Source organism: Entelurus aequoreus, linkage group LG08 (genome assembly GCF_033978785.1).
Source record: "Entelurus aequoreus isolate RoL-2023_Sb linkage group LG08, RoL_Eaeq_v1.1, whole genome shotgun sequence".
In the NCBI taxonomy this organism is placed as follows: Eukaryota; Metazoa; Chordata; class Actinopteri; order Syngnathiformes; family Syngnathidae; genus Entelurus; species Entelurus aequoreus.
The window spans coordinates 4,830,854-4,858,613 of NC_084738.1; the positions used below are offsets into that span (position 1 = coordinate 4,830,854).

The window sequence follows — 27,760 nt, forward strand, 5'->3', positions numbered from 1 at the left end:
TTTTATGTGGATTTAATAAAAAATAAAATAAAAAAAACGATACCGATAATAAAAAAAACGATACCGATAATTTCCGATATTACATTTTAACGCATATATCGACATCTCTAATTTTTTCCATTAAAAAAACAGGGTTTTCTTTGACAACAAGAGCATACAACTTAAATCTTTAAAACCGTTATATTGACAGATAGACCTAATGTTCATATATATCAGGGTTCACCAACCTTTTTGAAAGCAAGAGCTACTTCTTGGGTAGTGATTAATGCGAAGGGCTACCAGTTTGATACACACTTAAATAAATTGCCAGAAATAGCCAATTTGCTCAATTTACCTTTAACTCTATGTTATTATTAATTATTAATGATATTTACACTTAATTGAACGGTTTAAAAGAGGAGAAAACATGAAAATAATGACAATTAAATTTTGAACCATAGTTTATCTTCAATTTCGACTCTTTAAAATTCAAAATTCAACCGATAAAAAGAAGAGGAAAACTTAAAAAAAATAATTTATGGAACATCATTAGTAATTTTTCCTGATTAAGATTAATTTTAGAATTTTGATGACATGTTTTAAATAGGTTAAAATCCAATCTACACTTTGTTAGAATATATAACAAATTGGACCAAGCTATATTTCTAACAAAGACAAATCATTATTTCTTCTAGATTTTCCAAAACAAACATTTTAAAATAAATTCAAAAGACTTTGAAATAAGATTTAAATTTGATTCTACAGATTTTCTAGATTTGCCAGAATAATTTTTTTGAATTTTAATCATAATAAGTTTGAAGAAATATTTCACAAATATTCTTCGTCTAAAAAAATGAAGCTAAAATGAAGAATTAAATTAAAATGTATTTATTATTCTTTACAATAAAAAATAAATTTACTTGAACATTGATTTAAATTGTCAGGAAAGAAAAGGAAGGAATTTAAAAGGTAAAAAGGTATATGTGTTTAAAAATCCTAAAATCATTTATAAGGTTGTATTTTTTCTCTAAAATTGTCTTTCTGAAAGTTATAAGAAGCAAAGTAAAAAAATTAATGAATTTATTTAAACAAGTGAAGACCAAGTCTTTCAAATATTTTCTTGGATTTTCAAATTCTATTTGAGTTTTGTCTCTCTTAGAATTAAAAATGTCGAGCAAAGCGAGACCAGCTTGCTAGTAAATAAATAACATTTAAAAAATAGAGGCAGCTCACTGGTAAGTGCTGCTATTTGAGCTATTTTTAGAACAGGCCGGCGGGCTACTCATCTGGTCCTTACGGGCTACCTGGTGCCCGCGGGCACCGTGTTGGTGACCCCTTATCTAGAGATTTAAAACTTGAATAATAATAAAAGTAGGGATGTCGGCAGGCCGATATTATCGGCCGATAAATGCGTTAAAATGTAATATCGGAAATTATCGGTATCTGTTTTTTTATTATCGGTATCGTTTTTTGTTTGTTTTTTTTTGTTTTTTTTTTATTAAATCAACATAAAAAACACAAGATACACTTACAATTAGTGCACCATCCCAAAAAACCTCCCTCCCCCCATTTCTTTCTGTTATTAATATTCTGGTTCCTACATTATATATCAATATATATCAATACAGTCTGCAAGGGATACAGTCCGTAAGCACACATGATTGTGCGTGCTGCTGCTCCACTAATAGTACTAACCTTTAACACTTCATTTTACTCATTTTCATTCATTACTAGTTTCTATGTAACTGTTTTTATATTGTTTTACTCTCTTTTTTATTCAAGAAAATGTTTTTAATTTAGTTATCTTATTTTATTTTATTTTTTAAAAAGTACCTTATCTTCACCATACCTGGTTGTCCAAATTAGGCATAATAATGTGTTAATTCCACGACTGCATGTATCGGTTGATATCGGTATCGGTAATTAAAGAGTTGGACAATATCGGATATCGGCAAAAAGCCATTATCGGACATCCCTAAATAAAAGTAATAATACTGAATAATGACACATTTTTTTGACCAAACCCCTTTGGGGTCCCCGGGATCAAGCCTGAATGGAGGCCTAAATGTATATTTTTTAAACATATATTGTATTGGTTTTTAAAATAAAAAAAATATCAAAATGGCCCCCGCTTGCTTTGATTTTTCACAGTGCGGCCCTCAGTGGAAAAAGTTTGGACACCCCTGGTCTAATGGGATACGTAGTGGTGGTCTACAACCATGTATTGTTGTTTATAAAAGGCACAAGCTGCTTTGTTTGTTTGCTGCTTTTTAACAGCAAGACTCTACAGGATGTTTTTTTTCATAGTTACCATGGGAAACAAAGAAACAAACAAACAGGCAGCACACGCGACTCTTGTGGGGACAATTAGTGCGTCCAAAGATGGCAAACAGCCAGCGGGACGAGGGATTCTTCTTGTCTGATTTCTGCTGGCCTCGTGGAAGAGAATCTCTCCAGCGCCAGGCAGTCCCCTCCACGGGGACGACGCGCAGGCTTTTGTTAGCAAACTTAGCCTGTAATGACTTGTTTGCAACATCGCTCGCCGTCCTTTTGGAGTCTGCACGTCTCGGACAAATGTTTTTCCCCACGCTTGTCTTCCACCCGCTTCAGATCCCGCACCTTGCCGAAGGCGTCCGCATCCACGGGGAGAAAGTCACCGAGGCCCTGAGACCTTTCCACGACCGCTTGGAGGCCTGCTTCAAGCAACTGCGAGAGAAGGTGGAGAAACAATACGGAGTCAAGACTCTGGTAAGGCCATCTTTTGACACTATTATTAGTAATATTATTAGTATTATTCCCAGTGCTATTGTCTTTACAAACATCATGTTTTGCTGAGGTGCTTTTGAGTGCTGTCTTCCCAATATTTAGAGTTTAAGCTAGAGATCTCCAATAATATCGGTCGGCCGATTATTAATTAGCGCCCCTGCGGCTATTCAAGGAAATACGGTATATCTTTCTACACTGCAAAAAGTCAGTGTTCAAAAACAAGAAAAAAAAAAATAGGGGTATTTTATTTGAACTAAGCAAAATGATCTGCCAATAGAACAAGAAAATTTGGCTTGTCAAGACTTTCCAAAACAAGTAAAATGAGCTAACCTCAATGAACCCAAAAATACCTTTAAAATAAGTATATTCTCACTAATAACAAGTGCACTTTTCTTGGTAGAAAAAAAAGAGACCTTTTTGCTCAATATGTTGAAAAATATTCTTAAATGAAGTAAATGCTAGTGCCATTATCTTGACAATGATATGTGCTCGGCATTCTTGAAACCAGCAAACTTATACTAAAAACTCATTTATTGTTCTTAATGGAAAGGCAACAAGGCAACATCTTGTTACTCTCGGGGTCTCCTAGCCGCTCAGGCAAACCATATTGTCTAAAAATGCATTTTTCCATCGACAACATGACATCATCGCGCCAAGTGCGTGCTCTTTTAGTCAATTATTGCGCATATATGTAACGGGTATAAGAAATACTTTGATTATTTGAGTGAAATTCCTGCTAAAATATGTACCGTATTTCCTTGAATAGCCGCCGGGGCGCTAATTAATTTAAAACCTCTTCTCACTCCTGCGTTTACCAAAAGCATGCGGGATTGGCAAGCATGAGCTAATTATTTTAAAACCTCTTCTCACTCCGGCGCTTACCTTATCATGAAAATCACATTTAATTAAAAAAACGTTATTATGGTCTTACCTTTAGGTATAAATGAGTCCATGCACAGCTCCTCTAAAAGTCTTCCTTATCTTTCTTCAGTTTTAAAAGTCTCGATGGAGATCTTCCTTTAAGTATTACCTCCTGCTTCGATTGAAAGTCCAGTTTAGAAAACTGTTTTATTTTAGATATGTAATCCTCCATGGTAAAAGTGCAAGCAAACAATGGCTGCTCACTCTTGCTGCGTGTTGTCTTCTTCTGCAGCACCGGTCTTCTGCAGTATAGCAGTCGCAAGAAGTATCACTAGCGCCCTCTACCACCAGGAGGCGGAAGTCATTTAATGACTCATATTTGACCCGGCGGAAGTGCCAAGCATGCGCTAATTATTTTGCGAAACGAGTTTGACCCGGCTGTAATTCTAGGCAGGCGAATACTATATTCCATGCGGCAATTCAAGGAAATACGGTATATTGTTTTGTTATGCAATGAGAGGTCCGATTGCGCCATCTGCTGGTACCTGAAAAGTCTGTAGATAATACCGCAAACCGGAAGCTATTAGTAGACTTCCTGTTCTCTGCTAATGGTAAGACACGTTTTGATATTGCTCTGCAAAATATTATAAATCTCACGTTAGCTTTAGTGTAATTTATAATATTTTGCAGAGCAATATCAAAGCCTGTCTTACCATTAGCAGTGTACAGGAAGTCTGCCAATAAGCTTCCGGTTTGCGTTCATATTTACAGACTTTCAGGTACCAGCAGATGGCGCAATTGGACCTCTCATTGCATAACAAAACAATATACATATTTTAGCAGGAATTTCACTCAAATAATCAAAGTATTTCTTATACCCGTTACATATATACAGCCCGGCCCCCGGCCAACATTTTTTTAAATGAACTATTTCTGTTCAAAATTGTTTGAAATGTTAAATGTAAATATTAACAGTCAGTTTACTGTACTGTGCCAACTGTACTACTATATGAGTACGTGTTTTCTATCGTTTCATTGAAAATAAAACAGCAAAAGTCCATTTGGCTGACATCTGTTTTAATTATGAGACACAATTGTGTCAAAGTCATGATTTTTTTTTCATGCTTGAAATGAGAAATTATTATTTTTTAAAAAGTACTTTTATACTTGTCAGACACAGCTTTGCAACAGTTGATATTCTAGTTTCAAGCATGTTTTACTCAATATAGCTCATCAAATCTCAGCAACAAGCTGTAATATCTTACTGACATCATTTAGGACCAAAACCTTTAAAAAAAAGTAAAACACTCTAACATCAAATCTGCTTAATGAGAAGAATGATCTTATCAGACAGAAAATAAGCAAATATCACCCTTATTTGAGATATTTAATCTTACTTAGATTTCAGTTTTTTCAGTGTATCTTTCTAATTGTTTACATCAGGAGTCACCAACCTTTTTGAAAGCAAGAGCTACTTCTTGGGTAGTGATTAATGCGAAGGGCTACCAGTTTGATACACACTTCAATAAATTGCCAGAAATAGCCAATTTGCTCAATTTACCTTTAACTCTATGTTATTATTAATAATTAATGATATTTACACTTAATTGAACGGTTTAAAAGAGGAGAAAACATGAAAAAAATGGCAATTAAATTTTGAAACATAGTTTATCTTCAATTTAACTCTTTAAAATTCAAAATTCAACTGCAAAAAAGAAGAGAAAAACTAGCTAATTCGAATCTTTTTGAAAAAATTAAAAAAATAATTTATGGAACATCATTAGTAATTTTTCCTGATTAAGATTAATTTTAGAATTTTGATGACATGTTTTAAATAGGTTAAAATCCAATCTACACTTTGTTAGAATATATAACAAATTGGACCAAGCTATATTTTTAACAAAGTTAGTTAGTTGGGACGGTATAGCTCGGTTGGTAGAGCGGCCGTGCCAGCAACTTGAGGGTTGCAGGTTCAATCCCCGCTTCCGCCATCCTAGTCACTGCCGTTGTGTCCTTGGGCAAGACACTTTACCCACCTGCTCCCAGTGCCACCCACACTGGTTTGAATGTAACTTAGTTATTGGGTTTCACAATGTAAAGCGCTTTGAGTCACTTGAGAAAAAGCGCTATATAAATGTAATTCACTTCACACTTCACTTATTTCTTCTAGATTTTCCAGAACAAAAATTTTAAAAGAAATTCAAAAGACTTTGAAATAAGATTTACATTTGATTCTACAGATTTTCTAGATTTGCCGGAATAATTTTTTTGAATTTTAATCATAATAAGTTTGAAGAAATATTTCACAAATATTCTTCGTCAAAAAAACAGAAGCTAAAATGAAGAATTAAATTAAAATGTATTTATTATTCTTTACAATAAAAAAAATAAATTTACTTGAACATTGATTTAAATTGTCAGGAAGGAAGAGGAAGGAATTTAAAAGGTAAAAAGGTATATGTGTTTAAAAATCCTAAAATCATTTTTAAGGTTGTATTTTTTCTCTAAAATTGTCTTTCTGAAAGTTATAAGAAGCAAAGTAAAAAAAATTATGAATTTATTTAAACAAGTGAAGACCAAGTCTTTAAAATATTTCCTTGGATTTTCAAATTTTATTTGAGTTTTGTCTCTCTTAGAATTAAAAATGTCGGGCAAAGCGAGACCAGCTTGCTAGTAAATAAATAAAATTTAAAAAATAGAGGCAGCTCACTGGTAAGTGCTGCTATTTGAGCTATTTTTAGAACAGGCCAGCGGGCTACTCATCTGGTCCTTACGGGCTACCTGGTGCCCGCGGGCACCGCGTTGGTGACCCCTGGTTTACATATTTCGATTTTTTTCCAAATATTTTTTCACTGTCTTTTTTCCCCCAAATGATTTATTTCCAGCTGCTAACGTGCTTATGTAAAGTCGCTGACAGTCAGCGCTGACTAAATTTAGACTCTTCAAAGCGTCTCTTCATGTTCTCCAGGGTGCCGCGTATAAATAGATAAAATAATGAATAAAAATGTGCTTTTCCATTTTTAAGGTGACTGAATCGAACGGCAAACCTTACAAGAAGGCTTTGATGTAAAGTTGTAAATAAAAACATACTGAGTAGAATAGTGATATAATAATTTGTAATCATTTTTTTATTGACTTTCTTGCATTTTTGGGGTGTTTTTTTTTTCCACAGCCACCAGCAGATGAACGTCGGGGGTCTCGGCCACACTCCATGGTGCGCTCCTTCACCATGCCCTCCTCTCAGAGGCCGCTCTCTGTGGCGTCGGTCACCTCCGCCTCTTCAGACAACTCCCCCTCCAGGCCCGGCTCGGACGGGTAACACCCGCTGTCATTATTGGGGCAGCTAACATTTCCATACTTCCCATGAAAGAGTGGCATCTCTGACTGGTTTCTGTCCTCAGCTTCGCCCTGGAGCCCCTCCTGCCAAAGAAGCTGCACACCAAGTCTCAGGACAAGCTGGACCGCGACGAGCCCGAGCGGGAGCGGCGGGACAAGAAGAAGGAGAAGAGGAACAGCAAACACCAGGAGATCTTCGACAAGGAGATGAAGACCACCGAAATCCATCTGCAGCCTGCTGAGGCCGTCATACTCTCAGAGACGGTACTTTTCACATATTCATGTTCCCAATTTGGTTTGAGTCCCCTATAATACATCTGGTCTCCAAAAACATAATTTAGTGCCACCCAAGACACTTAATCTGGTGTCTAAAACATAAGCTAAACCCCCAAAATATTTTTGTCCCCCCAAAAATATCATCTTCCCACCCAAAAATCATTGAGGCCCCCCAAAATCATTATCTATCCCCCCAAAAAATGTCATCAAGGCCCCAAAAAACATAATCTAGTCCTCCAAAAGCCATTAATCCCCCAAAATGTGTCGTCTTTCTCCAAAAGAACATCACCTGTTCCCCCAAAACCATAGTCTAGTCTGCTAAAACATCTAATCCCCCCCAAAAAACATCATATAGTCAAAAATATTATCTAGTCCTGCAAAAAAAAAAAAAAAAATCATTGAGGCCCCCCAAAATCATTATCTATCCCCTCAAAAAATGTCATCAAGGCCCCAATAAACATAACCGAGTCCTCCAAAAACCATTTGGTCCCCCAAAATTTGTCGTCTTTTTCCAAAAAAACATCACCTGTTCCCCCAAAACCATAGTCTAGTCTGCTAAAACATCTAATCCCCCCCAAAAAACATCATATAGTCCACCAAAAACATCTGGTCCCCCAAAAACTTCATTTAGTCTTTGAAACATAACCTAGTCCCCATCAAAAATATAATCTAGTCCTGCAAAAAAAAAAAAAAATCATCGAGACCCCCCAAAATCATTATCTATACCCCCAAAAAATGTCATCAAGGCTCCGAAAAACATAATCTAGTCCTCCAAAAACCATTAGTCCCCCAAAATATGTCTTCTTTTTCCAAAAAAACATCACCTGTTCCCCCACAACCATAGTCTAGTCTGCTAAAACATCTAATCCCCCCAAAAAAATCAAAAACATCTGGTCCCCCAAAAACTTCATTTAGTCTTTGAAACATAACCTAGTCCCCATCAAAAATATAATCTAGTCCTGCAAAAAAAATAAAAAATCATCGAGGCCCCCCAAAATCATTATCTATACCCCAAAAAAATGTCATCAAGGCTCCGAAAAACATAATCTAGTCCTCCAAAAACCATTAGTCCCCCAAAATATGTCTTCTTTTTCCGAAAAAACCACCTGTTCCCCCACAACCATAGTCTAGTCTGCTAAAACATCTAATCCCCCCCAAAAAATCAAAAACATCTGGTCCCCCAAAAACTTAATTTAGTCTTTGAAACATAACCTAGTCCCCATCAAAAATATAATCTAGTCCTGCAAAAAACTACATTCAGTTCTCAAAAAATCATAAATGTGTCCCCCCAAATATATAATATATCCTCCGTAAAACATTCTAATACCCCTAAAACTTTATCTAGTCTGCCAAAAGAACATCCATTGCCCCCAAAAACGCCATCTAGCCTCCCGAAAACATGCCGTATTTTCCGGACTATAAAGCGCACGTAAAATCCTTTCATTTTCTCAAAAATGTACAGTGCGCCTTTTCCCCCAAAATGTACGGAATAATTCTGGTTGTGCTTACCGACCTCGAAGCAATTTTATTTGGTACATGGTGTAATAATAAGTGTGACCAGTAGATGGCAGTCACACATAAGAGATACGTGTAGACTGCAATATGACGCCAGTAAACAACACCAAAATTTCCATTGGAAATAAAGAACGATACACACGGCACTCAAAAATCTGTCAAAATGTTTTAGTACGACTTTGAAGCCGCACCGCTTGATGGATTGTCGGCTCGTTACGGCTACCGTAGCCAGAGATACGAGTACCGTATTATTCTGAGTATAAGTCGCACCGGCCGAAAATGCATAACAAAGAAGGAAAAAAACATATATAAGTCGCACTGGAGTATAAGTCGCATTTTTTGGGGAAATGTATTTGATAAAAGCCAACAGCAAGAATAGACATTTGAAAGGCAATTTAAAATGTGTAAAGAATAGTGAACAACAGGCTGAATAAGTGTACGTTATATGAGGCATAAATAACCAACTGCTATGTTAACGTAACATATCATGGTAAGAGTCATTCAAATAACTATAACATATAGAACATGCTATACGTTTACCAAACAATCTGTCACTCCTAATCGCTAAATCCCATGAAATCTTATACGTCTAGTCTCTTACGTGAATGACATCAATAATATTATTGGATATTTTACGCTAATGTGTTAATCATTACACACATAAGTCGCTCCTGAGTATAAGTCGCACCCCCGGCCAAACTATGGAAAAAACTGCGACTTATAGTCCGAAAAATACGGTGAATGTTAACTGTAGTATTTTTCAAATACCAAAATATATGACATTGAGGTGTATAGCTTTTACTTTTTTTTTTTTTTTTAATAGCACGATACTGTTAGCATGCGAACATGCAAACTTTAACATGGGTCAACTACCAAAACATATTACTCTGAGATGTGTAGCTGAAAAAGTGTTTAACGTTAGCACGCATAAAGTGCAAAAATATGGCTGAGGTGTATACCAACAAAATTAGCTTGAAAAAAATATAAGCTAGCATGCTAATGTTAGCATGCTGACAGGTATCATCCGTCAAGTGACAAAATATTTGACGCTGAGGGTGTGTACCGCTCCTGAGTATAAGTCGCCAAACTATGAAAAAAACTGCGACTTATAGTTCGAAAAATACGGTAGTCCCCCAAAAACTTAATCTAGTCTGCCAAAACAAAAACATTGAATCCCCCCAAAAATAGTTCTTTCAAAAACTAAAAATGTCATCTTGGCCTCCAAAAACATCATATTAGTCCCTCAAAAACATCATCTAGTCTGCCAAAAACACAATCTAGAGCTCTAACCCGTAAAAATATCTAGTTCAGTGATTCTCTGGCTCTATCTCTATCTAGTTAAAGTACAGTGTTTCATTTTCCTATATTCAAACCCAGTGTTACTGTTCAAACTGTGTGTAATGTTACAGGTATTTGTTTCATGTCTCTAAGACGTTCCTACCGGAAGTTACAAGCAGTTTTTTCTCTGTTTTTTTCAAAAATTATGTAGAGCACAATTTTGAGGTTTGGGGTTCGGTTTTTTTTTAGATCGCAATTTCCACCAGTCCCGATGTGTGTGAGAAGTTTGGTGAGTTTTGAAGTATTTTAAGGGGGTCAAATTAGAGGTCAAAGACGTAAAAAGCAGTGTTTTTAGTACATTTTTGTCTAAAATGGGAAATTGCCAACTTCCAGTTGGTTTTTGCCTGAGGATGTGTCATTATGAGTTGTAGGTCTAAGTGAGACCTACATACAGGTTTTTGTTTCATGTCTCTACGACCTTCCTAGTGGGAGTTACAGGCAGTTGTTTTTTTTCATGCGAACAGCATTCGTGCAGAGTACAAATAATACAACAGTGCAAAGTAATACAAAGTGCTCGCCTGTAAGTTATCAAAATAACCAGCCTACCGGTATATGAAAAGTCAGTCTTTAATCATTGTGTCATCGTCTTCCTCCTGCGTACTAAAACCACCGAAATCCTCTTCGTCGGTGTCGGAGAAGAACAGGCCGTATATAAGCCGCACCCTTGTATAAGCCGCAGGGACCAGAACGAGGGGGAAAAGTAGCGGCTTATAGTCCGAAAATTACGGTATATAGCCCTAAATCGCAAGTGTCTCAAAAGGCTGCACAAGCCACAACGACATCCTCGGTTCAGATCCCACATAAGGGCAAGGAAAAACTCACAACCCAGTGGGACGTCAAATAATAAATATACTTGTTAAATGAAACCTCTGTTACGCTACTGTATTTTAATGTCGATCATTACGGTGGTACTTGGAGAGCCAAGTTCTTTCTAAGTGGTACTCGGTGGAAAAAAGTTGAAGAACCACTGATCTATTTCCCCTCAAAAACAATTTAGTCCCCCCCAAAAAATGTCATCAAGTCTTGTCAAAAAAACATGCAGTCCTCCGAAGACCATCACCAAGCTCCAAAATCAGCCCGTTATTGATGTATTGATTGTTCACAGATCAGCCCTCTGAGGCCTCAGAGACCCAGAAGTCAAGTCCTCAACCAGCTGGGCGGAGACCGCCGCCTCTCCGTGTCCCCCGGGCCTCCTTCCTCGCCGTCCAACTCCTCTTCCTCCTCCTCGCCGGCACCCCCGCCCATCACGCCAAGGAGCAAACTGTCCTTCAGTCTGCACACGGTCTCCAGTAAGAATGAAAGAGTAATATTAGCCGTATTCCTGTGCATCCAGAAAGTATTCACAGCGCTTCACTTTTCCCCACATTTGGTTACGTTACAGCCTAATTAATTTTTGTCCTCAAAATTCTGCAGACAACACCCCATAATGACAATGTGAAATCACATGCACATAACTATTCATAACATTTGCTCAATACTTTGTTGTGGCATTGTATTCAAAAAGACGTGAGGCTGGAATTGATGCCTAAAGTGCATCAACAAAGGCTGTAAATCAGGGGTCCCCAAACTTTTTGACTCGGGGGGGGGGGGGGCCCGGCGCGAGTGCAATGATGTCACGTTGTCGATGGGAAAATGCATTTTTAGACTGGATGATTTGCCTGAGCGGCGAGGAGACACCGAGAGTAACAAGCGGTGGAAAATGGATTAGAAAGGACAGATTTTAAAAAATAATAAATATATATATATGTATTATTTTATTTTTTATTTTTTTAAACTTGAGACTTAGACAACTTAGACAAACTTTATAGATCCACAAGGGAAATTGTTCCACACAGTAGCTCAGTTACAAAGGATGGAAAGGATAATGCAGGTATAAAGTAGTAGCAATATAAAATATAACATATGTAATATTTACATATTATATATACAGTATATAATATATACTGATATATTATATTACATTATATTTTTATATAATATATACAATATATAACAAATCCCAATTACCAAGTACAGTATTACAGTACCGTATTTTTCGGACTGTAAGTCGCAGTTTTTTTCATAGTTTGGCCGGGGGTGCGACTTATACTCAGGAGCGACTTAAGAGTGAAATGATGAACACATTACCGTAAGATATCAAATAATATTATTGATCTCATTCACGTAAGAGACTAGACGTATAAGATTTCATGGGATTTAGCGATTAGGAGTGACAGATTGTTTGGTAAACTTATAGCATGTTCTATATCAGGGGTCACCAACGCGGTGCCCGCGGGCACCAGGTAGCCCGTAAGGACCAGATGAGTAGCCCGCTGGCCTGTTCTAAAAATAGCTCAAATAGCAGCACTTACCAGTGAGCTGCCTCTATTTTTTAAATGTTATTTATTTACTAGCAAGCTGGTCTCGCTTTGCCCGACATTTTTAATTCGAAGAGAGACAAAACTCAAAAAGAATTTGAAAATCCAAGAAAATATTTTAAAGACTTGGTCTTCACTTGTTTAAATAAATTCATTAATTTTTTTACTTTGCTTGTTATAACTTTCAGAAAGACAGTTTTAGAGAAAAAATACAACCTTAAAAATTATTTTAGGATTTTTAAACACATATACCTTTTTACCTTTTAAATTCCTTCCTCCTCTTTCCTGACAATTTAAATCAATGTTCAAGTAATTTATTTTTTTTAATTGTAAAGAATAATAAATAAATTTTAATTTAATTCTTCATTTTAGCTTCTGTTTTTTCGACGAAGAGTATTTGTGAAATATTTCTTCAAACTTATTATGATTAAAATTTAAAAAAAATATTCTGGCAAATCTAGAAAATCTGTAGAATCAAATTTAAATCTTATTTCAAAGTCTTTTGAATTTATTTAAAAAATGTTGTTCTGGAAAATCTAGAAGAAATAATGATTTGTCTTTGTTAGAAATATAGCTTGGTCCAATTTGTTATATATTCTAACAAAGTGCAGACTGGATTTTAACCTATATAAAACATGTCATCAAAATTCTAAAATTAATCTTAATCAGGAAAAATTACTAATGATGTTCCATAAATTCTTTTTTTAAGTTTTTCTCTTCTTTTTTTCGGTTGAATTTTAAAGTGTTAAATTGAAGATAAACTATGTTTCAAAATGTAATTGTCATTTTTTTCGTGTTTTCTCCTCTTTTAAACTGTTCAATTAAGTGTAAATATCATTAATTATTAATAATAACATAGAGTTAAAGGTAAATTGAGCAAATTGGCTATTTCTGGCAATTTATTGAAGTGTGTATCAAACTGGTAGCCCTTCGCATTAATCACTACCCAAGAAGTAGCTCTTGCTTTCAAAAAGGTTGGTGACCCCTGATCTATATGTTATAGTTATTTGAATGACTCTTACCATAATATGTTACATTAACATACCAGGCACGTTCTCAGTTGGTTATTTATGCCTCATATAACGTACACTTATTCAGCCTGTTGTTCACTATTCTTTAGACATTTTAAATTGCCTTTCTAATGTCTATTCTTGCTGTTGGCTTTTATCAAATACATTTCCCCCCAAAAATGCGACTTATACTCCAGTGCGACTTATATATGTTTTTTTCCTTCTTTATTATGCATTTTCGGCCGGTGCAATTTATACTCCGGTGTGACTTATACTCTGAAAAATACAGTATATGTAACAGCTGCAGAGAGAGTAGACTTCCCGCAGGCCGGATTTTGGACGCTGGCGGGCCGTAGTTTGGGGACCCCTGCTGTAAATACTAATGAAATGTTATTTTTAGTTGTAATAAAGTAGCAAAATTTAAAAATAAAAATAAAAAGCAGAGATGTCCGATAATGGCGTTTTTGCCCATATTCCGATATTGTCCAACTCTTAATTACCGATTCCGATATCAACCGATACGATATATACAGTCGTGGAATTAACACATTATTATGCCTAATTTTGTTGTGATGCCCCGCTGGATGCATTAAATAATGTAACAAGGTTTTCCAAAATAAATCAACTCAAGTTATGGAAAAAAAAAATGCCAACATGGCACTGCCATATTTATTATTGAAGTCACAAAGTGCATTATTTTCTTTAACTTGCCTCAAAACAGCAGCTTGGAATTTGGGACATGCTCTCCCTGAGAGAGCATAAGGAGGTTGAGGTGGGCGGGGTTGGGGGGGTCGGGGTTGAGTTGGGAAGGGGTTAGCGGGGGGTGTATATTGTAGCGTCCCGGAAGAGTTAGTGCTGCAAGGGGTTCTGGGTATTTGTTGTGTTGTGTTACGGTGCGGATGTTCTCCCGGAATGTGTTTGTCATTCTTGTTTGGTGTGGGTTCACAGTGTGGCGCATATTTGTAACAGTGTTAAAGTTGTTTATACGGGCACCCTCAGTGTGACCTGTATGGCTGTTGACCAAGTATGCCTTGCATTCACTTGTGTGTGTGAAAAGCCGTAGATATTATGTGACTGGGCCGGCACGCAAAGGCAGTGCCTTTAAGGTTTATTGGCGCTCTGTACTTCTCCCTACGGCCGTGTACACAGCGGCGTTTTAAAAAGTCATACATTTTACTTTTTTTTAAACCGATACTACGGAGCCCCTAAAGGGACATGGGGGGGAAAAAATTATTATTATTATTTTTATTTATTTATTTTTTTTAAGACATGTATTTCGTGCGCACGAGAAACCTTTTATAAAGTTATAAAAACAAACAATTTATAATTTTTATTTTTATTTTTATTTTTTTAGACATGTATCTCGTGCGCACAAGAAACTATCTTGTGCGCAAGAGATATACGTATGTCTAAAAATTTAAAATTTTAAAAAATTATAAAAAAAAATATTCCCCCATGTCCCTTTAGGGCAGGGGTCACCAACGCGGTGCCCGCAGGCACCAGGTAGCCCGTAAGGACCAGATGAGTAGCCCGCTGGCCTGTTCTAAAAATAGCTCAAATAGCAGCACTTACCAGTGAGCTGCCTCTATTTTTTAAATTGTATTTATTTACTAGCAAGCTGGTCTCGCTTTGCCCGACATTTTTAATTCTAAGAGAGACAAAACTCAAATAGAATTTGAAAATCCAAGAAAATATTTTAAAGACTTGGTCTTCACTTGTTTAAATAAATTCATATATTTTTTTACTTTGCTTCTTATAACTTTCAGAAAGACAATTTTAGAGAAAAAATACAACCTTAAAAATTATTTTAGGATTTTTAAACACATATACCTTTTTACCTTTTGAATTCCTTCCTCTTCTTTCCTGACTATTTAAATCAATGTTTAAGTAAATTAATTTTTTTTATTGTAAAGAATAATAAATACATTTGAATTTAATTCTTCATTTTAGCTTCTGTTTTTTCGACGAAGAATATTTGTGAAATATTTCTTCAAACTTATTATTATTAAAATTCAAAAAAATTATTCTGGCAAATCTAGAAAATCTGTAGAATCAAATTTAAATCTTATTTCAAGGTCTTTGGAATTTCTTTTAAAATTTTTGTTCTGGAAAATCTAGAAGAAATAATGATTTGTCTTTGTTAGAAATATAGCTTGGTCCAATTTGTTATATATTCTAACAAAGTGTAAATTGGATTTTAACCTATTTAAAACATGTCATCAAAATTCTAAAATTAATCTTAATCAGGAAAAATTACTAATGATGTTCCATAAATTCTTTTTTTAAGTTTTTCTCTTCTTTTTTTCGGTTGAATTTTGAATTTTAAAGAGTCGAAATTGAAGATAAACTATGTTTCAAAATTTAATTGTCATTTTTTTCGTGTTTTCTCCTCTTTTAAACCGTTCAATTAAGTGTAAATATCATTAATTATTAATAATAACAGAGTTAAAGGTAAATTGAGCAAATTGGCTATTTCTGGCAATTTATTGAAGTGTGTATCAAACTGGTAGCCCTTCGCATTAATCACTACCCAAGAAGTAGCTCTTGCTTTCAAAAAGGTTGGTGACCCCTGCTTTAGGGGCTCCGTACGATGCCGATAATTTCCGATATTACATTTTAAAGCATTTATCGGCCGATAATATCGGGTTGCCGATATTATCGGACATCTCAAATAAAAACCTTTCCACATTGTCATTATGGGGAATTGTGTGTAGAATTTTGAGGACAAAAATGAATGTCCTACATTCTGGAATAAGGCTGTAAGATAACAAAATGTGGAGAAATTGAAGCGCCGTGAAAACTTTCTAGATGCACTGTATACCGTGCACATCCATCCATCCATCCATTTTCTACCGCTTCACGTAATTATTGTTTTGGTAATTACGTGATTGTTTGCTTATTTACGTGTCATATTTTTACCCAAAAAAAAATTGAGCAAAGGCTTCTGAATATGAATATTGCCAACTAGAAAATAGAACACCTGTTTTAAAGCAAATGTGCAAAATGTCGCCGCCCTGCTGGTTGATAAAAGTGTGCTCCCCCTTCTTCCAGATCTGGAGTTGAACGGGATTGGTTGCGCCGACAAGGCGGAAATCCCTCCTCCGCTTCCCGTCAAAGGCAGCACGGCCGACTACGGCAACCTGCTGGATAATCAAGACCTGAGCGCTCCCTCCACGCCTCCGCCGCCCCCGCCGCATCAACGGGTATGTTTTCCTTCTATTAGGATGAATGAATAGCAACACACTAAACTAATGTGGGGCTAAAGTACAACTCGCCACCAAGCGTCCGCCGCCGCCGCCGCCCACTGTTATTTATTCTCGGACGGTCCAGCGCTCCTTTCGTGATTGATGGCGTGATTACTTCAGCGCCGGCAATCCATCAGCAGCACCTCACCGCCGTTAATCAGAAGCTTGGCCCTCACCTCGCCGCCATGTTAAGTCATCTTATCAATCCAACGCCACACTGGTTGTTAGCGTGGCTGAGGGCGAGCTAACGGAGATAGTCTTCTCGTTGATTGACAGCAGGGGCAGGAAGTTTTTTTTTATTATCTGGATTGGATTTAAATAGCATGTAAACATAGGGATGATGTTTGATAAGAAATTATCGAGTTCGAGCCCATTATCGAATCCTCTTATCGAACCGATTCCTTATCGATTCCAGATAGGTTGTTGTGTATGGAAAAAAACACAATATTTGGTTTAACAAAAGCTCACTTGTATTTTGTAAGAAAAAAATAACAATAATAAATAAATAAATATTGACTGTTACCCCCTTTAAAAAAATTTAAAAACATATTGACTGTTGTTACTCAAAGTATATTAAGTGAGATTTTTCAGAAAAACAAATATATACAGTAACACAAAAACAACCTGTCTCTGTGATCACTATAGGTGTATACATAATAATATAGTGTTAAATAAAATCAGTCCCTTGGGCACAAAACTGAAAATAATACAGCTCTCCAAAAAGTGCACTTCTGCTGCTATTGGAACATACTAACTACACACACTATGACACTAAGAACACCACAGTCATCAATCAACAATTCTTACATGAGAGCGAAGCCTGGCAATAATTGCATATTGCCTGTTCTGCCCTCACTATACGTGTTGAGGTTATGCAGCTTGGCAGACAGCTAACAAACAATCCAAGACGTCTGATAAAGTTCCAAAGCAGATTAATCCATTTAGGCTCTTTATTGTTGTTGATCTTGCTTTGTCTTTTCCTATCTTTACTTTTGTCTTGCACTGGACTGTTATTTATTTATTTATTTATTTTAAACTGAAATACACACAATGACAAATGTATAAGCTAACATACTGAAATGTAATACACAATATGTGAATATTAGCTTCACACAAATATACAGTACTATCATCAAACAAATACTTCTGAGTGTTGAAACTATTTCGATGGTGGAAATACACGACTGGCAGCCATTTTAAGTCCTCAAAACATCCACAAAAGTTGTTTTTCAATAGACATCTTACTATCAAATTGAAACACTTTCCACCTTAATATTGAGTTACATAAACAAGTTAAACAGTTTACTTACAGACTTATCTTTTCCACGGCTTGTAAGAGCTAACTCAACTTGTCTACTTCTCAATTGTCTCATGAACTGAACTGACTCGCCAACCCGGAAGTGCCCAAACTAATGACGCGTAGTATTTTCATATCGCCACAAGGTGTCAGTAAGAGTCTACAATCAAATGGGCATAACATTGCGTCCCACAGGGCATTTACCGTGGGAAGGGATTCGTTCTCAGGGATTCGAATAAAGAACCAACTCTTTTTCTTTACTATAGTGGTCTCGATAACGGCTACCGGTTCTCAAAAAGGGATTCGAGTCCGAGGACTCGGTTCTTTTCTTATCGAACAACCGGGAAAACCGGTTTCGAGCATCATCCCTATGTAAACATCTCTGACAATGAGTCAAGAAACAGCCAAATATAGTATGTCAAAGCAAGAACCCTATAGATTATTTTTTTTACTCGACGTTAAAGGTCAAATTAGCTTCTTGCACAATCGCTATTTACTATTTTCTTAAGTCAGAGCAAGCACATTATTGATTTTTGACTCATGTCAGAGGTCAACACAGTTAATTGGACCGGTTCCTGGACCAGCCATAACTATTTGTTTTTTGGTGGTTTTTTTGTATATATATTTTCACTGTTTACGCCCAAGAACACTGTTTATTTTGTTTAACACAAGACATTTGATGACACTATTGATTTTTGCTTTTAAACTGAAAATGGCCATAATTAGGCTGACGGTGTTGTGGAGCAAGAACACTATACATTTTGATAGATGGCCGAGATCTTGTGACGTTACGCCGCACCTTTTGGCCTTTTATGAGCCACAATTGTCATCTCTATTCTTCTTTTGCCTTACTATGGGGGTGTCCAAACTTTTTCCACTGAGAGTCACGCACTCAAAAATTAAAGCATGCGTGGGCCTTAATTTAATTTATTTTAATTTTCAAAACCAATACTGTGTATTTATATTTTTGTACCTTTAGGGCTCCCCTTAAGTGTGTTCCCAGGGACCCAGAAGGGTTTCAGTCATAAAAATGGTAAAAACGTCAGGTCTATCTATAGATATAAAGTTTTTGTTGTTTTTTATGTTTTATGACCTTTTTGTCAAAATCCTGTTTTTATGGCAAAAACACAAGATGTGCCAGATTTTACCCAAAAAGATTTTAAAAGTGGAACATTTGATGTGAAGTAATAGGTCAATAATTCATAACAAAGATGATTTTTTATTTTTTATTTTTATTTTTTAACAATGACCATTTACAAAAAAACGGGGAAAAAACCCACAACATTTCTTGGGGACCCAGAAGGGCCCCACTCAAAATATAAGTCATCATTTATTTTGTTTTACTGTCAACTCTTATGTCTCTAGATCAGGGGTCACCAACGCGGTGCCCGCGGGCACCAGGTAGCCCGTAAGGACCAGATGAGTAGCCCGCTGGCCTGTTCTAAAAATAGCTCAAATAGCAGCACTTACCAGTGAGCTGCCTCGATTTTTTAAATTGTATTTATTTACTAGCAAGCTGGTCTCGCTTTGCCCGACATTTTTAATTCTAAGAGAGACAAAACTCAAATAGAATTTGAAAATCCAAGAAAATATTTTAAAGACTTGGTCTTCACTTGTTTAAATAAATTCTTTTTTTTTTTTTTTACTTTGCTTCTTATAACTTTCAGAAAAATAATTTTAGAGAAAAAATACAACCTTAAAAATGATTTTAGGATTTTTAAACACATATACATTTTTACCTTTTAAATTCCTTCCTCTTCTTTACTGACAGTTTAAATCAATGTTCAAGTAATTTTTTTTTTTTATTGTAAAGAATAATAAATACATTTTAATTTAATTCTTCATTTTAGCTTCTGTTTTATCGACGAAGAATATTTGTGAAATATTTCTTAAAATGTATTATGATTAAAATTCAAAAAAAAAATTATTCTGGAAAATCTAGAAAATCTGTAGAATCAAATTTAAATCTTATTTCAAAGTCTTTTGAATGTCTTTTAAAAATTTTGTTCTGGAAAATATACAAGAAATAATGATTTGTCTTTGTTAGAAATATAGCTTGGTCCAATTTGTTATATATTCTAACAAAGTGCAGATTGGATTTTAACCTATTTAAAACATGTCATCAAAATTCTGAAATTAATCTTAATCAGGAAAAATTACTAATGATGTTCCATAAATTATTTTTTTAATTTTTTCATAAAGATTCGAATTTGCTAGTTTTTCTCTTCTTTTTTTTCGGTTGAATTTTTAATTTTAAAGAGTCGAAATTGAAGATAAACTAAGTTTCAAAATGTAATTGTCATTTTTTTCGTGTTTTCTCCTCTTTTAAACCGTTCAATTAAGTGTAAATATAATTAATTATTAATAATAACATAGAGTTAAAGGTAAATTGAGCAAATTGGCTATTTCTGGCAATTTATTTAAGTGTGTATCAAAATGGTAGCCCTTTGCATTAATCACTACCTAAGAAGTAGCTCTTGCTTTCAAAAAGGTTGGTGACCCCTGCCCTAGATCAACTTCAGATCTGTTTGTCTATTATAAATGTTAATTATTTTTCATATATATATATATATATATATATATATATATATATATATATATATATATATAATATTTAAAAATATATATATATATTTTTTAAATATATATGTATATATATATATGTATATGTATATATATATGTATATATATGTGTATATATATATATATATATATATATATATATATATATATATATGTATATATATATATATATATATATATATATATATATATATATATATATATATATATAGTACAGGCCAAAAGTTTGGACACAACTTCTCATTTCAATGCTTTTTCTTTGTTTTCATGACTCTTTATATTGTAGATAGATCAGTGTGTTGCAAACTGAGCCGTTTAAAGTCCTGAATGGTTGTTTTATTCATTATTTTATTTTCAAATTTATTAGCCTGTGGAAAAAGTTAATGTTGATATTTACCTCAGAAGGCTGCAAATAAAAAAGAAGCATTGAATTTTTATTTAAATTGTGTTTGATATGCCATTGATATTTTTTTATTATTATTATTATTATTTGAAACTGGATTTTGCATGTCACTATAAAGTTATATAAGCCTTGCTTGTTCAATATTTAATGCAAAACTTGTTTGGGTCCCTATTAAAAAGGTTAATTTGTTCGACCTTGGCCCGCGGCTTTGTTCAGTTTTACATTTTGGCCCACTCTGTATTTGAGTTTGACACCCCTGCTCTACAATGCAAATAGTCATGAAAATAAAGAAAACGCATCGAATGAGAAGGTGTGTCCAAACTTTTGGCCTGTACTGTATATATTCAGAATGTGTGTCGGGCCCTTAAAGTATTAGTTACGGACCATAAATGGCCCCCGGGCCGCACTTTGGACACCCCTGCCTTAGAAGGACCGTCAGTGAGAGCACACTAATGATTTTTGAACAAGGTCAAATAAACAAGTTTGTCAATCTGGGGCCGTACTTATCAAGCTTCTTAGAATGACTCCTAAGAAGTCTGCTAAGAGTTGACTTAAGAGTAAATAAATTCTTCGCTGAAAGCCGCACTTAAAAGTTAGTTATCAAGCGTCTTACTCACACTTTCAGCGAAGTGTAGGACTGAATCTTAAGAGTCACACTCAGAGCTGAATTACGACATTACTATGTGCCGTAAACGGAATTTTAGGTGACGTCATTTCTGTGTCCGTAGAAATGACCAATCACGGAAGGGAATCCGTTGTCTAAGAATAAAGAAATATCTTGGAAATATTTAAGTGGACAATGGGAGTGTATATTTTGACAATAAACTACAAAATAATACAAAACAAACTAGTCCCCCGCCGGCACTCACGCTACCGCTCCCTCTCTTCTCTCGCCCACACACTCACTGACGTCACTCACCTCACGGCCACACACATACGCTACTGTCATAACATTTTCTTTCCGATTCATTAATTAGGCAACTAATTTGAAACTGGTGTGGGTGGCTCTATATATACTAGCCCACTGCAGCCACATGCAGAAATCAACATGGAATCGAAAAGTATTAAATCTGTGACAAAAATAATACCCGCTCTGTCTAAACCAGGGGTCACCAACCTTTTTGAAAGCAAGAGCTACTTCTTGGGTAGTGATTAATGCGAAGGGCTACCAGTTTGATACACACTTAAATAAATTGCCAGAAATAGCCAATTTGCTCAATTTACCTTTAACTCTGTTATTATTAATAATTAATGATATTTACACTTAATTGAACGGTTTAAAAGAGGAGAAAACATGAATTAATGACAATTAAATTTTGAAACATAGTTTATTTTCAATTTCGACTCTTTAAAATTCAAAATTCAACCGAAAAAAAGAAGAGAAAAACTTTTTAAAAAATTTATGGAACATCATAAGTAATTTTTCCTGATTAAGATTAATTTTAGAATTTTGATGACATGTTTTAAATAGGTTAAAATCCAATCTACACTTTTTTAGAATATATAACAAATTGGACCAAGCTATATTTCTAACAAAGACAAATCATTATTTCTTCTAGATTTTCCAAAACAAACATTTTAAAAGAAATTCAAAAGACTTTGAAATAAGATTTAAATTTGATTCTACAGATTTTCTAGATTTGCCGGAATAATTTTTTTGAATTTTAATCATAATAAGTTTGAAGAAATATTTCACAAATATTCTTCGTCTAAAAAACAGAAGCTAAAATGAAGAATTAAATTAAAATGTATTTATTATTCTTTACAATGTACTTGAACATTGATTTAAATTGTCAGGAAACAAAAGGAAGGAATTTAAGAGGTAAAAAGGTATATGTGTTTAAAAATCCTAAAATCTTTTTTAAGGTTGTATTTTTTCTCTAAAATTGTCTTTCTGAAAGTTATAAGAAGCAAAGTAAAAAAAAATAATGAATTTATTTAAACAAGTGAAGACCAAGTCTTTCAAATATTTTCTTGGATTTTCAAATTCTATTTGAGTTTTGTCTCTCTTAGAATTAAAAATGTCGGGCAAAGCGAGACCAGCTTGCTAGTAAATAAATACAATTTAAAAAATAGAGGCAGCTCACTGGTAAGTGCTGCTATTTGAGCTATTTTTAGAACTGGCCGGCGGGCTACTCATCTGGTCCTTACGGGCTACCTGGTGCCCGCGGGCACCGCGTTGGTGACCCCTGGTCTAAACGATACCGTTTGATCAGCTGCTCGTCATCAAACAAATCCAGAACATCGTTCCGCTCCCTGAACGTTGGCGCACGTCTCTCTCGCCTCAGTGCCATCCCCTGCTGGCAACTCCTAACCACTTAAGACACCTCTGAAGGTCTCTTAAATATCGTGGAGAGTAGGAGTGATTCTTAGACTTAAGAACGTTGATAAAAAGCTTTTATTCTTAAGTTTGAGAGTAGGACTAAATTTCGCAAATTCTCAGGACTTAAGTGTAAAATGGCACTCTAAGAAGCTTGATAAGTACGGCCCCTGCTCTCTTTACGGCGCTCAGCGAGAAAACAAGGAAGATCAGCAAGCATGCTGTTGATTTTGAACGCTTTCTAACATATGATGGCTGGAGTCTAATGTTCAATTGGTGTCTTCCTGCCATATTATTTAACCCGACGTTTGACGGTTCTAAAGTAAAAGGAGTATTTTGTCAATATTTTGTTGTTGTTTGTGTTAAGTTGTGTTTTCTGTTGGGACCTGTCGTCCAGCATTTACCGCCGCCGCTGCCCAGCAAGACGCCGCCGCCGCCCCCTCCCAAGACCACCAGGAAGCAGGCGTCCATCGATTCAGGGATTGTACAGTAAGCAAAGACGCTGACAAAAGGACGGGCGGAACGAGCGCCAAAACAAATCCCCCGCCCCCCCTCCCCCCCCTCCCTCCAGCCGACACATTCCCGCCTTGACAAGATGAATACCTCATTGCGGCCCCGCCCCCTTTTTCCTCCACATGATTTCTTTTGCGAGAGCAGCAGCCACGCAAATATCTCCACCTCATACAACGTAATCTCGCAGCATGTACAGAGGTTTGTAAATATGATTTTTTTTTTTGGTTTCTTTTAACGTTGTTAGCTCACCAGGCATTTTGTACCGAACATCGACAAAAAAAAGGGCGGTAGGACTTTTAGGAGTTTTTTTTTCTTGGTGGAAGTTTGGCGTGCACATTGTTGGCAACTAACATTTACTGCACCACATTCACTACTGACACCACGCATGAATAAACCTTCAAATGTATGGATTTTTAAACAAAAACGACGCTTGCTGATTCTTTATTTTTCACCGATCATCATGGAGTAAAGGCCTCACCTTTTCTCCTCCGAACATATTGCTGGGTATTGCGGCCAAACAGCTCCATTTTGGTTTCATCTGACCACAGAACTTTCCTCCAGAAGGTCTTATCTTTGTCCATGTGATGTCATGTGAATGTAAATAGGGTTGGTCATAAATAATTAGTAAATAATTTAAATATAATATGATAATTAGGGATGTCCGATAATGGCTTTTTGCCGATATCCGATATGCCGATATTGTCCAACTCTTTAATTACCGATACCGATATCAACCGATATATGCAGTCGTGGAATTAACACATTATTATGCCTAATTTGGACAACCAGGTATGGTGAAGATAAGGTACTTTTTAAAAAAAATGAATCAAATAAAATAAGATAAATAAATTAAAAACATTTTCTTGAATAAAAAAGAAAGTAAAACAATATAAAAACAGTTACATAGAAACTAGTAATGAATGAAAATGAGTAAAATGAAGTGTTAAAGGTTAGTACTATTAGTGGAGCAGCAGCACGCACAATCATGTGTGCTTACAGACTGTATCCCTTGCAGACTGTATTGATATATATTGATATATAATGTAGGAAGCAGAATATTAATAACAGAAAGAAACAACCCTTTTGTGTGAATGAGTGTAAATGGGGGAGGGAGGTTTTTTGGGTTGGTGCACTAATTGTAAGTGTATCTTGTGTTTTTTATGTGGATTTAAAAAAAAATAAAAAAAAATTAAAAAAAAGATACTGATAATAAAAAAAAACGATACCGATAATTTCCGATATTACATTTTAACGCATTTATCGGCCGATAATATCGGCAGACCGATATTATCGGACATCTCTAATAATAATTCATGGTTATATTTTGAAATTGCAATAATTTATAGAAAATGTTTATTTTTTTTAATTCTGACTTATTTAATGGTGATTGTTGTCAGTGAGCCGAAACAAAAAATGTAATGAAATGTATAAATACATTATGAAATATATGCTATTAAAACAATAGTTGGATTAAATAATTTCAATAAAATGTAATATTTTAAATGGATATTATTTAGATTTGAGTTCACGAATGGACAATTTTCTAAACTATTTCACATTACAATGACTATTTTTGATTATGTGTTTAATTTACTTAATGTGTTATTTAATGTTGTCCTCGTTGAAAATATTTGTTTTTAAATCAATTCAATTATTGCAATAATGTATTCATAATTTAAGGTTGTATTATTTAAAATTGAATTATTTATTCAATCATTTCACATTTTATTAATAGCTCATTTGAGGTATTTGTATTTAATATTGGCAAACTACACTTCCACTATTTATTAAATCTCTATTTTTTAAACGTGTCCAAACTATAAATAAAATAAGTGTGACGAATAAAATGTGTTATTTATATTTTTCTCTCTAGACCTAATTAGTTTGTATTATTGTGGGTGAGGGTCAAGATAAGTGTCCAATTAGTCACTAAACAGTTGTGGTTAATTGCACCCTTCCATGTGAGTGCTAATTACCCAATCAAATGCCTCCATTGTAAAAGAAAAGGGATAAAGTGCAAAGAAATGATGGTAAAATGTCACCGTTAGCTGGGAGTCACTTGTGCTTTCTCTCCGCTTGTGGCGCCGCTTAATTGAGAGGGTGTCTGCAGGAAGTGTGTGCGTGAGGGGGGGGGGTCCAGCAGGCGTCCCTCCGCAGGCCAAATGTATTTACAAGTTACACATTCTACCCGCGGCTCCTCTGTCATTTCTATAACAAGGTGTGTGTTTCCTCCTCCCTCCACTGCCAAACGTGCACGTTTGTCCTTTCGAATGTTTGCTTTGCCTTCTAGCAAGCGTGCTCACGTGAAACACCGACACCTGTCAATCAATCACATCTGATTGTTTGCGCTCCGAGACGCGACGCGTTGTTTCGAGTCGGTAAAACGCTGCACGGACGCTTTAAACGGCTGCCGAAAGGTGAGTTCATGTCATGTTCATAAGAGGGGTTTTTTTGCACTATTTTATGTATTTTTAACAGCTGCATGTTGCAATACCTTCAGTGTGCTGCAGCAAGGGTCTCCAAAATCCGGTTTGCATGAAACACATTAAAACATCACTAAAGAAGTGAATTATATTTATATAGCGCTTTTCTCTAGTGCAGGGGTCACCAACCTTTTTGAAAGCAAGAGCTACTTCTTGGGTAGTGATTAATGCGAAGGGCTACCAGTTTGATACACACTTCAATAAATTGCCAGAAATAGCCAATTTGCTCAATTTACCTTTAACTATGTTATTATTAATAATTAATGATATTTACACTTAATTGAACGGTTTAAAAGAGGAGAAAACACGAAAATAATGACAATTACATTTTGAAACATAGTTTATCTTCAATTTCGACTCTTTAAAATTCAAAATTCAACCGAAAAAAAGGAAGAGAAAAACTTAAAAAAAGAATTTATGGAACATCATTAGTAATTTTTTCTGATTAATATTAATTTTAGAATTTTGATGACATGTTTTAAATAGGTTAAAATCCAATCTACACTTTGTTAGAATATATAACAAATTGGACCAAGCTATATTTCTAACAAAGACAAATCATTATTTCTTCTAGATTTTCCAAAACAAACATTTTAAAATAAATTCAAAAGACTTTGAAATAAGATTTAAATTTGATTCTACAGATTTTCTAGATTTGCCAGAATCATTTTTATTTTATTTTAATCATAATAAGTTTGAAGAAATAATTCACAAATATTCTTCGTCTAAAAAACAGAAGCTAAAATGAAGAATTAAATTAAAATGTATTTATTATTCTTTACAATAAAAATAAAAAATGTACTTGAACATTGATTTAGATTGTCAGGAAAGAAAAGGAAGGAATTTAAAAGGTAAAAAGGTATATGTGTTTAAAAATCCTAAAATCATTTTTAAGGTTGTATTTTTTCTCTAAAATTGTCTTTCTGAAAGTTATAAGAAGCAAAGTAAAAAAAATAATGAATTTATTTAAACAAGTGAAGACCAAGTCTTTAAAATATTTTCTTGGATTTTCAAATTCTATTTGAGTTTTGTCTCTCTTAGAATTAAAAATGTCGGGCAAAGCGAGACCAGCTTGCTAGTAAATAAATAACATTTAAAAAATAGAGGCAGCTCACTGGTAAGTGCTGCTATTTGAGCTATTTTTAGAACAGGCCGGCAGGCTACTCATCTGGTCCTTACGGGCTACCTGGTGCCCGCGGGCACCGCGTTGGTGACCCCTGCTCTAGTGGCTCAAAGCGCTTTTACATAGTGAAACCCAATATCTAAGTTGCATTTAAACCAGTGTGGGTGGCACTGGGAGCAGGTGGGTAAAGTGTCTTGCCCAAGGACACAACGGCAGTGACTAGGATGGCGGAAGCGGGGATCGAACCTGGAACCCTCAAGTTGCTGGCACCGGCCACTCTACCAACCGAGCTATGCCGAGAATGTAAGTGTTAATTAACCCTTTAATACTATTTGCATGTTTCTTTGATGATATA

The 27,760-nt window shown here is 35.1% G+C and overlaps 1 protein-coding gene across 1 annotated transcript in view; it reads left to right on the top strand.

The window, feature by feature from the left end:
- The window catches only part of dock1 (dedicator of cytokinesis 1), a 483,186-nt gene extending 458,955 nt beyond the window's left edge, over positions 1 to 24,231 (top strand). Inside the window, exons 47-52 of the mRNA XM_062055356.1 lie at positions 2,590 to 2,727; positions 6,779 to 6,921; positions 7,008 to 7,206; positions 11,177 to 11,360; positions 16,490 to 16,641; positions 23,684 to 24,231. Coding sequence (XP_061911340.1) covers positions 2,590 to 2,727; positions 6,779 to 6,921; positions 7,008 to 7,206; positions 11,177 to 11,360; positions 16,490 to 16,641; positions 23,684 to 23,779 — 912 coding nt within the window. The 3' untranslated portion in view covers positions 23,780 to 24,231. The remainder of the gene's footprint in view (positions 1 to 2,589; positions 2,728 to 6,778; positions 6,922 to 7,007; positions 7,207 to 11,176; positions 11,361 to 16,489; positions 16,642 to 23,683) is intronic.
- The last annotated feature ends 3,529 nt before the right edge of the window (positions 24,232 to 27,760 follow it).